The 13565-nt window shown below is 45.9% G+C and overlaps 2 protein-coding genes across 5 annotated transcripts in view; one reads left to right on the top strand and one right to left on the bottom strand.

The window, feature by feature from the left end:
- Positions 1 to 1339: 1339 nt before the first annotated feature.
- CETN2 (centrin 2) lies at positions 1340 to 9167 on the bottom strand. 2 transcript variants are annotated; one of them, XM_036739901.1, is made up of 5 exons: positions 8331 to 9167; positions 6815 to 6973; positions 6196 to 6324; positions 5102 to 5239; positions 1340 to 2651 (listed from the first exon to the last, which is right to left on the bottom strand). In XM_036739901.1, the coding sequence occupies exons 2-5, from the start codon at positions 6920 to 6922 to the stop codon at positions 2562 to 2564; spliced, it is 465 nt and encodes a 154-aa protein (XP_036595796.1). In that variant the 5' UTR covers positions 6923 to 6973; positions 8331 to 9167; the 3' UTR covers positions 1340 to 2561. The 2 variants fall into 2 exon arrangements, with proteins under 2 accessions (XP_036595796.1, XP_036595795.1); XM_036739900.1 differs by having other exon boundaries at positions 8786 to 8890.
- The window catches only part of NSDHL (NAD(P) dependent steroid dehydrogenase-like), a 37957-nt gene continuing 33489 nt past the window's right edge, over positions 9098 to 13565 (top strand). The window contains exon 1 of one of the 3 annotated variants that reach the window (XM_036739899.1): positions 9098 to 9116. The gene's annotated coding sequence lies outside the window, so the exon portion shown is untranslated. Of the gene's footprint in view, positions 9117 to 9306; positions 9504 to 13565 lie in introns of those variants that run through there. The other 2 variants (XM_036739897.1, XM_036739896.1) reach the window with 2 other exon arrangements.

Below are 13565 nucleotides of genomic sequence, written 5' to 3'. Positions count from 1 at the left end.
CTTTGCATTTTCTTTGATCTCTTTGGCCCAATTTGATTGCCTTTTGGGCAGTTCCAAATTGCTCTCTAGAATGGCTGGATCACTTCAAAACTCCACGAACAGTATGTTAGTGGCCCAATTTTCCCACATCTCCAACATTTATCATGTTCCTTTTCTGTCATTATTAGCCAATCTGATAGGTGTGGGGTGGTACCTCAGAGTTGTTTTAATTTGCATTTCTCTAATCAATAGTGATTTAGAGCATTTTTTCAGATGACCATAGATGGCTTTAATTCCTTCATCTGAAAACTGCCTGTTTTTATCCTTTGGCCATTTATCTGATCTGTTCTTACAAAGAATCCAAATAAAAATCTTTTTTGCTATATTCCCAGTGAATTCAATGTCCTTGAGCAACACAGCCTGCTAATTTGTGGGGGGGAGGGGTTCTGGTGGGGGACAGTATAGTGGTGACCCAGATTTGCAATTTGCCTGGTGACTTACTGGGGTCATCTGTCAGTCAGGACTTGACCACCAATCTGTACCCACCATGCTATGCTCCTCCCTTTTAAAAGTGGCTGCTGGGTAAGGAGAGCCATGTTAGTTCCTTTGTATCTTTCCTCCGTCTGCTGCTTGTCCAGGTTTGGTCTTTGTTCATTACAAAGGTTAGTTCTGCTTCACCATTTTTCCTCCTCTCCTAAAAAACTATTATAAGAGCTAGTTCTCTCTGGTGTGAAAGTGGAAAACATAGGTGAAGTAGAAGCACGTTATCAATAAAATTTTGTTTTTAAAAAATTCTGTCCAAGGTTCTAATGGTTGATTGGTGGCTTTACGGCAGCAACCTTTGCCTGAGCTTCCCCTAAGAGATGGCCAGCCACAGCCAAGGACTGTATAGGAAGATTCCTGCAGTAGATACTAAGTAAGTGGAATCAGAGGAACTCTAAGGTTCCTTCAATGCCAAGATTCAATATGGTGTGCATTCCATTCAGTTAGTGTAATGTCTACTCTGTGCAAGGCCCTGTGCTGGAGCTACAGAGACTGGAGGGACCAGCACAGTCCATGCTGCTCACTTTGTCATGGGACAGCCTAAACCCAGAGGTGTACTTTCTACCCTAATAGGGACTGAGTGCCTTAAAATCAGCTAAGATTCCTCTAGGAAATCCTCTAGGATTCCCCTTCTCTTGTTTTAGGGGAATGACCCATCCCAGAATGTGGTCCCCTTGTCCTACAAAAGTCACTTGCCCCAGGAAAGTAATAAGGCCCACCCTAGCTAATATTATATCCTGTTCCGTAAAGCCACCTTCAACATAATTGGTCAAATATAAATCTCAAGTCCAAGTAACTCATACTCAAAGACCAGAACTTTTAAAACAAGAAAGACTTTATTCACAACAGAGAAAATAAATAGCATCAACACAGAACAGACCACTGGGAGTTACAAAGTAGTGTGTCAAACTACCCATGTGGGACACTCGGTGGTCAGTGTCCATACATCAGAGGAGAAAGTCATGGACTAATAAGAACCAAAGGTTCTTAGAGCTAACCAGTAAAGAGGAACTTGTGACAAAATCAGTAGAAAATGGCCACGGTTACATTAGATTTCTAATGAAGACAACAATAGCCAGTTCCCTTCCTTCCAAGCAGGGAAAAGGGAAAACGGCTTTGCTAAATACTTGAAACACGACCCGCCCCACCCACCCCAATTTTCAAAGCAACTAAGCCCTTAAAGCTTATGAACTAAGGAAATGCTTATTTGTGTGGTTTTTTAACATTAGTATTAAGCCAACCTATGCTATTTACGATTTTCTTAGGCTAACATTACATTTAGCTTCTTTTCATTTGGTGGCCTGGCCTGGGAAAAGGAAAGAGCATTTGCCAGGATGACACACAAAGTGGATGAGCTAGATGCAGCTACCCCAGCACTGACTGGAGAGGATGATGCCATGGAACATTCCAAGCCCTCCACAAGACAATAAGTATGTCGGTGTGTTTCAGACACAACAAAGAAGTTGGTAAGCTAGTTTCTTCTTAAAAGAGCTAAGTCAATGAAAATCAAAGGGGTGAATGGAAGAGGGAGGGAAAAAATGGCCTGGAATGGTGGCCTACAAGCCAATCACATGGTCCTGCTGTATCATACACCTGAGCATGGCAGGGGGAAGAGATGATGGAAGCAAGGTGATAAGGGAACCAGCACCTTAAAGGAGATATTCTTTGTTCCCACTTTGGTGGCCATAACACTTGAATTTTGCTCTGGGGTTTGGTGTAATATTCATGAATGAAAGAAGAGATGCCAGGCAAAAGGGTGGGGGAGGAGGGGAGTTTTAGGCCCCCATCCTTAAGCCTAGCGGGATCTGAATTGGAGACTCCATTGACAAGGTGTATTATCTAGAACTACTTTTTTAGAATTCTTTAGAAAACATACAGTTCAATCAGGTATTTGCCAATATAATTATCTAGATAAATTAGTGGAAGGGGAAAATCAGCCTCTATGTACTATAGTGATGCCTCAAAAAATGAAAACAAGGAACCTTCATAACCAGTAAATCTATTTGTATGTGCCTGCAAAAGGGGAAGAGACATTGACCTCAATAGAGGCTGGTCTTTTTCATGATCCGCAGGAACTCCTGTTCGTTGACTTCTCCGTCACCATCTCGATCAGCTTCATCAATCATTTCCTGTAAGGATTCAGGTGGTAGATTAGACTGAACCATTAAAGATCTAAGGGAGGTCACACAAAAGGATTTCAATAAAAAACAAAGTAGCACTGAGTGTATGATGGGAAGAGAGGGGAAGCATTGGGCCAACCAAGTGGGTGACCTTTGGGGAAACAAAAGTCATACCAGTTTCATCTACAAAATGAGGATAATATTGGATATGTGATGATGGGTATTAAAGGCTGAGATATAGAAGGTATCTTCGAGGTTATCTAGTCCAACGCCCTCACTCTACATTTGAGAACTCAAAATCCCAGAGACTAAGTGATTCACACACAGCAGCACAGATTGAAGAATGGCGAAACCCTGGTCCTCCGGATAAGCTATCTCTTCCCACTGCACCATGATTCCTCTCAATTAATGTAAAATTTACATCCTCTAAATACAAAATACTGAAACCTAGGGAAAGGCAATGGTTTTAGGCTAACCCTAAACTTAAATTGAAATGCATATCTAAAGTTGCTATCTACATTCCAAATTAAGGACTGGCATTAATTTACAAATATTTTCACTTAATTGGGCAGTAATTTTTTTCTTAACTACTGAAAAAAGCTGCCTTTTCCTAAATTTTCCTCAATCAAGGGCTTTATTTAAACCGCCACTGATATTTAATGTCCGAGAGGGCGGGGGCTATTTTGGTTTTGTCTTTCTATCTCTAGCACTAAGCACATAAAAAGTACTTAATAAATCCTTATTGAATGGAATGTTTGGCTCCCAAGTGTTTAAAAATACATTTTTCTTTAAAAACCCCCATGAGCTGGTTTGAATTGTACAGTGAACTAAATGAAACTGAGCTATGGGAGACAGCGAGGCGGAAAAGCCAGACTGGACCTCAGAAGACATGCGGCTGAGCCATTTGCTCCGAGGCCTTGGACAAGTACCTCTCCTCTGGACTTCAGTTTCCCTTTCTATAAAAGGAAGGGGTCAAGCTTGGATCTCACTCCAAGGCACCTGCTAGCTCAGCCATTCTCTACTTCACCAAAACAGGGTCTAATAGCCAGTAGTTTGAGACCCTGCAACCCCACCCCATTGAATTCTCAGCAGATCTTCTCTTGGCAGCTGACCTCAGTCACCATTTGGGAACTCGAGTTTTGCCTTTACTTTTTTTTGTTCCCCTTTTCTTTGTGAATGTTCATGTACTTCCCTACATTCCCTCTCTCCATCAGGTCCCCTACAAAGGTGATGGCTTCACAATGACCTAGCCTCTCGTTTTCTCTTTATGACCCAAAGCTCATGTTTGTGAGGTGACTAGATAGGTTTATGGGTGGAACGTGGCCAGGAAACTTGGCAAAGCCTACCGCTTTGCATGGAGCACAAACTCTTGATCCCACAGCCTCATCGTATTCTGACCCCCAGCCAGAGAAGAGCAGCCTCAAAGGGAGGGGGGTGGATTTCTTAAAAGTGGTTTCCATTATATTAATTTTTGAAAGGTCTTAGTATCAAATGTAAAAGCTCTAAAGCTTTTTTTGTTGTAATTTATAAATGTTGTCTGTCGTAAAGGAGACTAAGTAGATGCATTTTGGATCCCCATTCAAACACCAAATGGACCATGTAAGATAATCTCACCTGTATCGTACAGTGAATCCACTGCACCTGATGGGTCCTGAGACTTAGTGTACAAGCCCAACAACCGTACATTCCTGTCTTATTTAACTGAGTCTCAAAAAGAAACCCTAACTTTTCTGGGGGAAGAGGAAGAATAGAGAAGAGGAAGAAGAGGGTACAATGTACAGTCAAGATTTTTCAGTCATAGGCCAAGTTTTAAATTGTGTTCAAAGTATAAATGAAAGGTGACAAATATAGGCCCCGGGACTGCTGTCATCTCCCCAACCCACCTTCAGTGCCATGTTTCTATTGGTCAGAGGAAAAGGGAAGATTTACTCAAGTAGTCAATAAGCATTTGTTTGGGAGGCAGATGAGAACAAGAGTATTTCTTCCAATTGAGGGAGCTAACTTTAACAACCTTTTAGTAACACCACACAAGGCATCATGGTAGGTGCTAGGAATACAAAGGTGACTACCTCAGCCTAATGAGAAGGTGTTAATATTACATTAATTCTCCAATAATCTGTAAAATAGTTCACATCAGCATGCACACAGTTCACTGACACACATGAGCACAGAAATGTATTCAGAAAATATATGAAGAAATAGGCAAGATAGAATTGAGAAAGATAGTAAAGGTGGGTAGAAAATGGGGACCTTACCAATCAGGGTGAGGTATGTGAAAGAAGGCAAAGGCTGGATGGGAGCTAGCCATACTTACCCACTGGTAGGTAAGGGAACAGCTGGACAAAAAGCGTTAGGTGGTCAGCAAAGACCAACAGTACAGGACTGAAGCTCTCACAAATAAAACCTACCACAAGGTCAGAAGCCAAGAATTTGGAATTCCAGACTCATCTACTACAAACCTGCAGTTCCTCATCAGTGAGGTTTTCCCCTAGCTCTCTGGCTACACGTTTTAAGTTCTTGAAGGAGATTTTTCCGGTTTCATCATCATCGAAGAGTCTGAAAGCCTTCAGAATTTCTTCTTTGGTATCCTTTTCAGCCTTAAAAATTAAACCACACACAAGTAAGGAAGTATCTTAGTCCTAGCAACCTGTAGTCACCCCAAAGTCCTCTTCTATAGTCTTACAGAAACATTGAGAAAAATGCAATAGAAAGCACTGTTGTAAAATGATAAATTGTGTCAAAATATTCTCTTCTCCTACCTTTTCCCGTGCTTTTATCCTAATCTATTTCTCACCAATCAAACTATAGCCCCTATTAATCTTCCAACCTGTTTGTGAAATTGACTGGCTAAGTACTGCCCATTTCATTCAAAGGGCATGACCACATAGAACAGTACTCACACCCCACAAAAATGCCAAGTTCTGGCCTTTATCTTAAGGGGTCTTTCCAGGCTTCTCGATTCTGAGGGTTGACAGCAAGGCTGTTTGGGAGGTCCCCTGGGAGGTGCTTGGGTACCACCCTCCAGTACCCTAGCTTATTTCCCTTTCTTTCCTTTGCCTCCAGCTACAGAAATACATTTTTCAGGTTTGAGGAAATCTGACATTACTAAAATTCTCCCTATGAGTTTTCCTAAAGCAATTGTAATCTTATATGTTAAAAGTAAGATACAAGAGCGTATAAGCTCTCAATTCCCAAAATTCAGATTTAGCTGCCATTAAAGTATGAAATGCTACCATGACAATAACTAAATATAAAAGTGGTAGTGGCAAATATTCCTTCCCTTACTTTAGATGACAAAACTGACTTCTCCAAGTCACAGGAGAATAGGAGTAGAATGCAAGTCCCCTTCTCTTCAGTCAGAAGCACTATCTATTCCATTTGCAAAATGATGGGGTTGGACTAGGTGGCCTCTAAGGTTCCTTTCCAGCTCTAAATCTATGGTGCCATGACTCAGGCTCCCCTGTCTTAGTTAGCTCCACTTTAAGGGAGTGATATCCACATCTAGATGTCCCATGCTGCACAGAGGTTATGTTGACTGTGTTGGCTAACTTACCATTTTTTGAGTCATCACAGCCAAGAAGTCATTGAAACTGATTTTCCCCGTCCCCTCCTTGTCAATGTCAGATACCATTTTTTTGATCTCTTCTTTCTTGGGTTCGAAGCCCAGAGCTCTCATGGCCACCTACATCAAAAATAGGCTAAATAATTATTTCAACAAAAGACAGGAGTCCCAAAGATACTTAGGGGCAAAAGTGGCACTATGAATTGGAGCTTCTAATAGTAAGCAAATCACACTTTCAATTAACCTTACTTAACAGGGTTTGGGGGGCGCACAGAAAAATGGAACGGTACCAATGATACCTGTGACCGACACTTTGGGCAGAAAAGAGAATGTAGTACACCAAGTAGCAAAAAAGAAGGGGGTAAAGCAAGGCAAGAAAGACAACTCCAGAGTACTCTGTATCAGTTCAGAAATGGAAAGGGAGAATTAAAATGGAAAGAATCCCCCTTTATTCTTTACCACCCCCAAGTAGAGATATTTAAGCATAATTACTCAGTGAAAACACAGACACTGATGGGGTTTTTTTTATTTAGTGTAATAAATTATTTCTCTCGGACTCTATGTGCTTTTCCCAGGTTAGCTCTTACAGCTGGTACTTTAATGAACCTGCCTTGAGCTCCTTAACATCTATTGTCCCGGTTCCATCTGTATCAAAGAGATCAAATGCCTCTCTAATTTCTTGTTTCTGGTCCTCTGTGAGTTCGGGTTTGGGTCCCATCTTCTTTCTTGGGGGGGCGGAGCCCAGGTTTGGCTTCTTGATGGTACTGGCCTTTAAAACAATAATAAAAGAACAAGTGATCTTAAATTGCATTGTAGGGACACAGGATTGCAATTTTTTTCAAAAGTCATTTTCATAATTTTACCTAGTGTCAAAGAAACCTTCATATTGATCATCTCTTTTGAATTTTAGCCTTGTCACCCTGACAAACCTTCACATGGAATTTTGTGTTTCATTTTCCCAGAATCTTAAGAGCTTCTCCTTCCTGTGGTCTATAGTCTCTGCCAAGACCCACGACAGGATTCAAACTCATATATGTTACTAGAAAATTTATTGGGGAGCACCTGTACCTACTGCACTATGACAATGATGGTGATAGATCTCTGAACTGAACCATTTTCTTTTTTTGCTTGTGATTGTGGTGAGGGTGGGTGGCAATTCCACCCACTGAAACTATGTTTCAGTATATCTCTGCACACATCCCCACTCACACCAAAATCGATACTATTTTATCCCTTTCACTCTGCTGGGGTTATTAAGTTCTGTGATGCCTGGCTCCCTTGCAATTTATTTACTGCATTTCTGCCTAACAGTTTACTCACATGCAAGGACACTTATCTGGCACCCATCTTTTAGCGTGCTCTGGTGGAAAGTTCCAGAGCTACCTGTTCACACTGAAATAAGGATTGCTGGGCTTTCTTTGCTCCCGCTTAGATTTGGCAGCCATTTCTAAATCTAAGGAAAACCATGATGCTGCCCACATCAAACGCCAAATAGCAGAGCTTATCAGAGGGTTAAAACAGGTGTACCCTGCCTTTCTGCTGGAGGCTCAAAGCCCACTATTATCAGGAGCTTGTTCAAAATCAAATAAAAAAATACATCTCTCCTCCCAAGTTAAATTCAAATCAATACAATCATTACACAGAGGAAGCTCCCTTTCACATCAGAAACCATTCAGAACCAAAAGATAAAGCAGTTTGGATCATTCCATTTGGGCGACATTAGCCCAGGGAAAATTTCTGGGGAAATTAAGGCAGCCAGTAGCCCCCGCGCCCCCCTCCCCTCACCACAGCAATCGATAACGTCCTCCCGTGCCCCGCCCCCGCCTCCCACACCCAGTTCCCCGGAGGCTCCGAAGCTGCAGCGCCCCCCTCCCACCGTCTCCCCCCAACACACACAACCCCGCCCTCCCCAGGGCCCACCCCAAGCTGAGCACCCAAGGGATCTGCAAAGGCAAGGAAAGGATTGAGGGGGAAAAAGGAGCGGCAAGAGAAGCGGGAGCCGAGAAGGAGGCGGCAGGGGAAGGGAGGGGGGCGGAGGCGGGGAGCGGGGGAGATTGGGGAATCGGGGAGGAGGGACCGCGGGGGATCGGGGAGCAAGGGAAAAAGCGCGACCGCTCGACACCTACCTGGCCTGGGGTGGGGGAAAGTAGGCCGACCAGATCCCGTCAGGGGGGAGGGAGGGAGCAGCGGGTCGGGAGGAGGCGGGCCGGGCGATGGGCCGGGCTGGGGGCCGGGTGGCCACTGGGCGGCCAGCAGGCCGGGCTGGGAAGGGCCCGGCCACAGACCAGGGGGTTGACCAAGCAACGGGGTCCCCGCGCTCGGGGGGCCAAGCCACAGTGGGGACGCCGAGGCTCCGGGCCGGGCGCAGGGGGAGCAGGCCCCACCGGGGCTGAGGCGGCGGCGGCGGCAGCGGTGGTGGTGGAGGTGGTGGCGGTGGGGGCACCGGGGGCAGGAAAGGGAAGGGAGGCCAGAAGAGAGTTCCCCACCAGGGCCAAGGAAAAGACAAGACCACGGCCCGGCCGGGCCACGGAGTGGGATCCAGAGGGAATTGGGGGGCAGGAGGGGGAGTAGCCGCACTCACCATGCCTCCGCTCCCGACGGCTAACGCGCAGACACTGAGTCTCGAAGCCCCTCAGGCGGCAACTAAACCCCTGTCGCTCCGCCCCCTCTCTTGCCTTGGCTCCGCCCCGCCCGCGCCTTTCCGCTCAGGCTCCGCCCCCTGCTCTCAGACACACACACACACACACACACACACACACACACACACACACAAAAAAAAAACCACACACACATACACACACACACACACACATACACACACCCCTCCTGCGGCTGCTCCCACCGCCCCTGGAGCTCAAGATCAGGTCCTCACTGGAGCGGAGGGAATCGACATCATCCTACAGAAGCCAGAGGTCTGGTTTCCCATTGGCTCCTTCTCGTGTCTCTTTAGTGTTTCCTATGGGCTGAAAGGTGAACGTCCATTAAGGCGGTTCTTGCTCGCGATAGGCTAGGGGGTTCGGACGCACCCGGGGGATAGACCTGTGACATCCGGCGTGAGGCGGGCTTAGTCCGCGATTGGTTATACCTGTGGGGAGCCGGGCCAATTGGCGGGCCGGGAAAGCCTCGGCCGATTCTCTGCCTATTTGGCTGGAGGCCGGTGGATACCCGAGGGAAGCGTAGGAAGTTAGAATTCACGGTATAACCCCAGCCAGGGAGCGAGCCTTTGCCGGAGCCGGAGCCAGAACCCCCCCCCGGACGATCGGGCCGGAGCGGAGCTGCCAGACCCCTTACAGTGACGAGTAAGAGTCGTTGCTGGAGGCCGTCTGGCCGGTGTCAGGGACGAGGGGCGGGGCGAGATGGGCAGGGGGAGCGGGAGGGGGACCTGGGCCCGGCAGGGAGGGGGACTTGGGCCCAACGGGGAGCCGGAGGGAGCCTTTTGGTAGTGGGCGAGGCCAGGCTTCCTGGAGGTCAGCTTTTGCGAGCATCCTAACACCACGGTGGCGCTGGATAATTTGGGGTGTCCCAAGCATTAAGGTTGTTGGGGGCTCCTTAAGGACTTAGTGCTGAATCTGGGAGCCAGCCTTCCTTCCCTGCCTGGTTGGCCGCCCCTCCTCTCCCTGCCTGGCTTATTTTACGCGATTCCCTCTCCCAAATTTAAATTTCAAACTGCTCTAATTAATCTAGCCTGTGTGCGAATTCTGGCTCTGCCACTTCCTGCCTGTGTGACCTTGGGCAAGTCATTGAACCCCTCTGGGCCTCAGTTTCCTCCCCTGTCAAACGTAGGAAGGGCCTAGAGAACCAAGGTCTCTTTCAGCTCTGACGTTCTCTGATCTCCACAATCCTAATTCTTACCGAGACTCTCACTCATTGTCTAAGCCCTAATGATCAACTAAGGAACCAAGGGACATTAGAAGCAAAAAAGGCGGCTGTCTGGGCTGGGCTGTCACTGGACTGGGCTCTGACTTCACCAAACAATAGAAAAAGGGCTCTTTGGTTGCCATGCCAACGAGGCTAGGACAGGGAAGAAAATGAACCCGACTTGTTTACCAAAAAAAAAAAATTGCTTTTAGCTTTGAATTGAGGTTGTCGGCATAGTCACTAGATGGATCTCTAAAGGCCCTTCGAGCTTTTTGATTTTGATTTTAGGGTGTACTTCAGTGCCCTGGGGGAAGGGAGGAAATAGACATTGAACTTGAGGACTGAGGTAGAAAGAAGGAAATGGAGGTAGGGGAAGGGAATGGGATGACTACCAGGACAAGCATTAAGGATTGGCTAAATGTGTTGGTTAGCAAAGCCTTTTGTGTTAGACCAAGGCAACTGAGGATGTTTGGAGGAAATTGGGGGACCCTGCTAAGTGTATACACTACAAAGTCATGCCTTCTAACTTCACTGCAACCTTTGATTTTCTATCATACTCTCCAGGACCACTCAAACCCCCAAGTTACCCTGCTTTCACATTTTCAATCCCTCCCTCTCTACTGGATCCATCACCCCGAAAGACAGGCTCTGGTCTCTGTCATTCCCTTTCCCCCCAATCCATCCCATAATCTTGCCATCCCCTCAAACTTCTGTCCTGCTTCTCTACCCCTTCCTGCAGAGCTTCTCCATGGATTGGCCACTGTTCTATCCAAAGGCTCCGGTGCCCTCTTATGTGCCAGATCCTACTTGACCTTTCTGCAGCATTGGCTACTGCTTGCCACACCCTTTCACTTTCTCCCCTTGCCTTCTGTACCTGACTACTCTTCAGTCACCCTTCCAGGCTAATTTCATAACCATTTCCCTTCTCTTCTCCCCAAGTCCAGTCGGTCTGAATCACTAGTCATTTGCTGTCCCTAAGTCTGCTTCCTCTACCTCTTCAGCTCTTGAAATCCTCCCATTCTTTCAAGTTCCAGCTCAAATCCCACCTCCTCCATGACCCCCCACCCTCTTCCCCCCATGTCAAGCAATCCATTATTCATTTTTTCATTACTCTTGAATCTCTCCTGTGTAATGGTAACATCCTAATTTGTATTCAAGTTATTTGTATATATGGCTTATGTCTTCCTAGGGGATTGGATTGTAAGCTCCTTGAGAGTAAGACATTGGATTGTTTTCATTGTTTTTATCCCCAGCATCTGGGGTCTTGCGCGTATTTTTTTCTGGCTGTGGTAGCTCTGTTTCTCTTAACTGATTTTCTTTTTTCTTACAGCTTACTTCTGCTGCTTAAGTAAGTAGGAAAACTCCATTAATTTGGTAGAGGCATAATTCAAAATTGGTGATACACTCCATAGGAACTAACTAGGTACAGGGTACCATGGCAGGCATTGTGGGCACAGAGATGTCCTGTGTTGCATTGAGATCAGCACAGCAGACCACACATTTTAAGTTTTACAAAAACTCATCTGACATTTCTGTTCTTTAGCTATTTGGCACCAAAAGGTTGAAGTAGAAGGCAGAAAAAATGGAACTAATGGTGTTTTATCATCCCCTGACACCATTACCCCCCAAAAAACCCACAAACACATACACACATGCATGTGAGCATGAACACTTGCACATTCACCTCATGGGCCAGCTGATCACCACATCTGTTTAAGAAACCTGAAGCTCAGTGGACAGCCTGGGGGCCCCACGAATATCTTCATGATATCAGGCCTCTAGGACAGAGGGTGGGCCACCTGTTAAGGATCTCACAGGATAGGAATAAGGTAGGGTAGCTTACCTTCTGCACCGGTGGAGGGAACATCCAGACAGATGAGACTGCAATTCCATTTCAGTATGGGAAGACTTAGATGAAGTGGTTCTGGGTAAAGAAAACCAAATCAAAAAATCAGGAGCCACATTAAGTGCAAAATGAAGCAATTCCAAGACTCCCCTCAATGGGAGCAAAATCCGAATGAAACATGTAGTATAACTTTGTTACTGCCTCGTTAAAGACAACACAGATAATTTTTGTGTCTTTTGCCATTTAGTAAATAAAAGAAGTGTGGGATTAAAAAGGAATGAAAGAAAAAAAGAAAAACCTGAAACTCCTGTAAGCTCTCAGCTTTCTATGGAGCAAAGCAGCTCCTTCTGTCCCTCTCCCTGAATTCTCTGACTTTTTCCCACTTCAGAAAGGGGAAAAGGCTGCTCAGAATATTTATTTTATAACCTGCTTTCTTGTCTGTAAAGGGGAAGGGGTGTGCACGATGTAATTGTCATTTTCTGCCAGGATTCAGGGACAGCAGGGAGTAGGGGCAATAGCTCCCATTTCTTCTTCTTTTTCCATCCCTTTGGGTCTTTCTTACCAACTCAGCTCAGGTCTCACTGTGGGAGCTGCAGAAGAGAAAGGAGGGAAAAAAGAAAGGAAGCCAGCAAGTGGGATGGCACTCAAAGAGATGTTTCTGACTCCCAGCTCCCACTTCTCCCCCCCCCACCACTCCCAGATAGCATTAGCCTTTGGGAGGAGCAGGCCTGCCAAGGCCTCCTGGATGGAGCATTCCTGCCCCCTCCCCCATCATCTTCCTGCAAAGGGAAGGGCATTTGGTTTACTTTGTCTCGCTTGCCTAGAAATGGCCAGCTTTGGCTGGAAGGTGATATCTGATGGGCTTCCTTTGTAGTTGGGGGTGGGGTACAGCATGTCATCTCACCTCCCTTATCACAGTGCCCTGCTGGCCTCTGGGACAAAAATGAAAGATGGTCACTCTGTACAGGGCCTTGGCCCATTTAGTAAAAATGCCATTTTTTTTTCCTCCTTTACTTTTTTTTGACATACCTCTGGGCTGCCAAATTATTGTAATTGTTTACCCTTATGCCTTGGGGGGCTAGAATGGCCTTTGAAAACACCTTTTCTTTCCTGCCTTCATAGATGTTTCTCTTATTGGTCCTACCAGAGTTCCCCATTTCTCTCTCTCTCTCTCTCTCTCTCTCTCTCTCTCTCTCTCTCTCTCTCTCTTTCTCTCTCTCTGTCTTTCTCTCTCTCTGTCTTTCTCTCTCTCTCTCTCTCAAAAAGTTTCAAATGAAAATTAGTAGCCCAAAGTCAGGCAGGTACAGTGGATTTTGAAGTTAGAGGAACTGGATTCAAATCTCACTTCCCTCCCTTCCCCTCGTCAGGCCTCAGTTTCCTCATCTGTAAAATGAGGTTGAACTAAGGCTCATTCCAGCTCCTAGTGTTTGATCTTTTTTCCCTCCTTTGGTTTACCTCTAAGGAACTTAGAGACTTTGTTAATTTGGCTAAGGAGTAATCCTGAACTGGTGATGAGACCCACTACTCGGTAGAAGTTTACCCCTGTGCTCCCCTTAAAGAAAGGGGCCTTTCTTAAAATTCTAAAGCAGTTGGAATGTGAACCCAGAGACTGCAGGGGACTGAGTGTTCTCCAGGCTCTTTAGCTGTGACATTTGCA

The sequence above is a fragment of the Trichosurus vulpecula genome, chromosome X, assembly GCF_011100635.1.
Source record: "Trichosurus vulpecula isolate mTriVul1 chromosome X, mTriVul1.pri, whole genome shotgun sequence".
In the NCBI taxonomy this organism is placed as follows: Eukaryota; Metazoa; Chordata; class Mammalia; order Diprotodontia; family Phalangeridae; genus Trichosurus; species Trichosurus vulpecula.
This window is presented reverse-complemented; position numbering and strand designations above follow the sequence as displayed.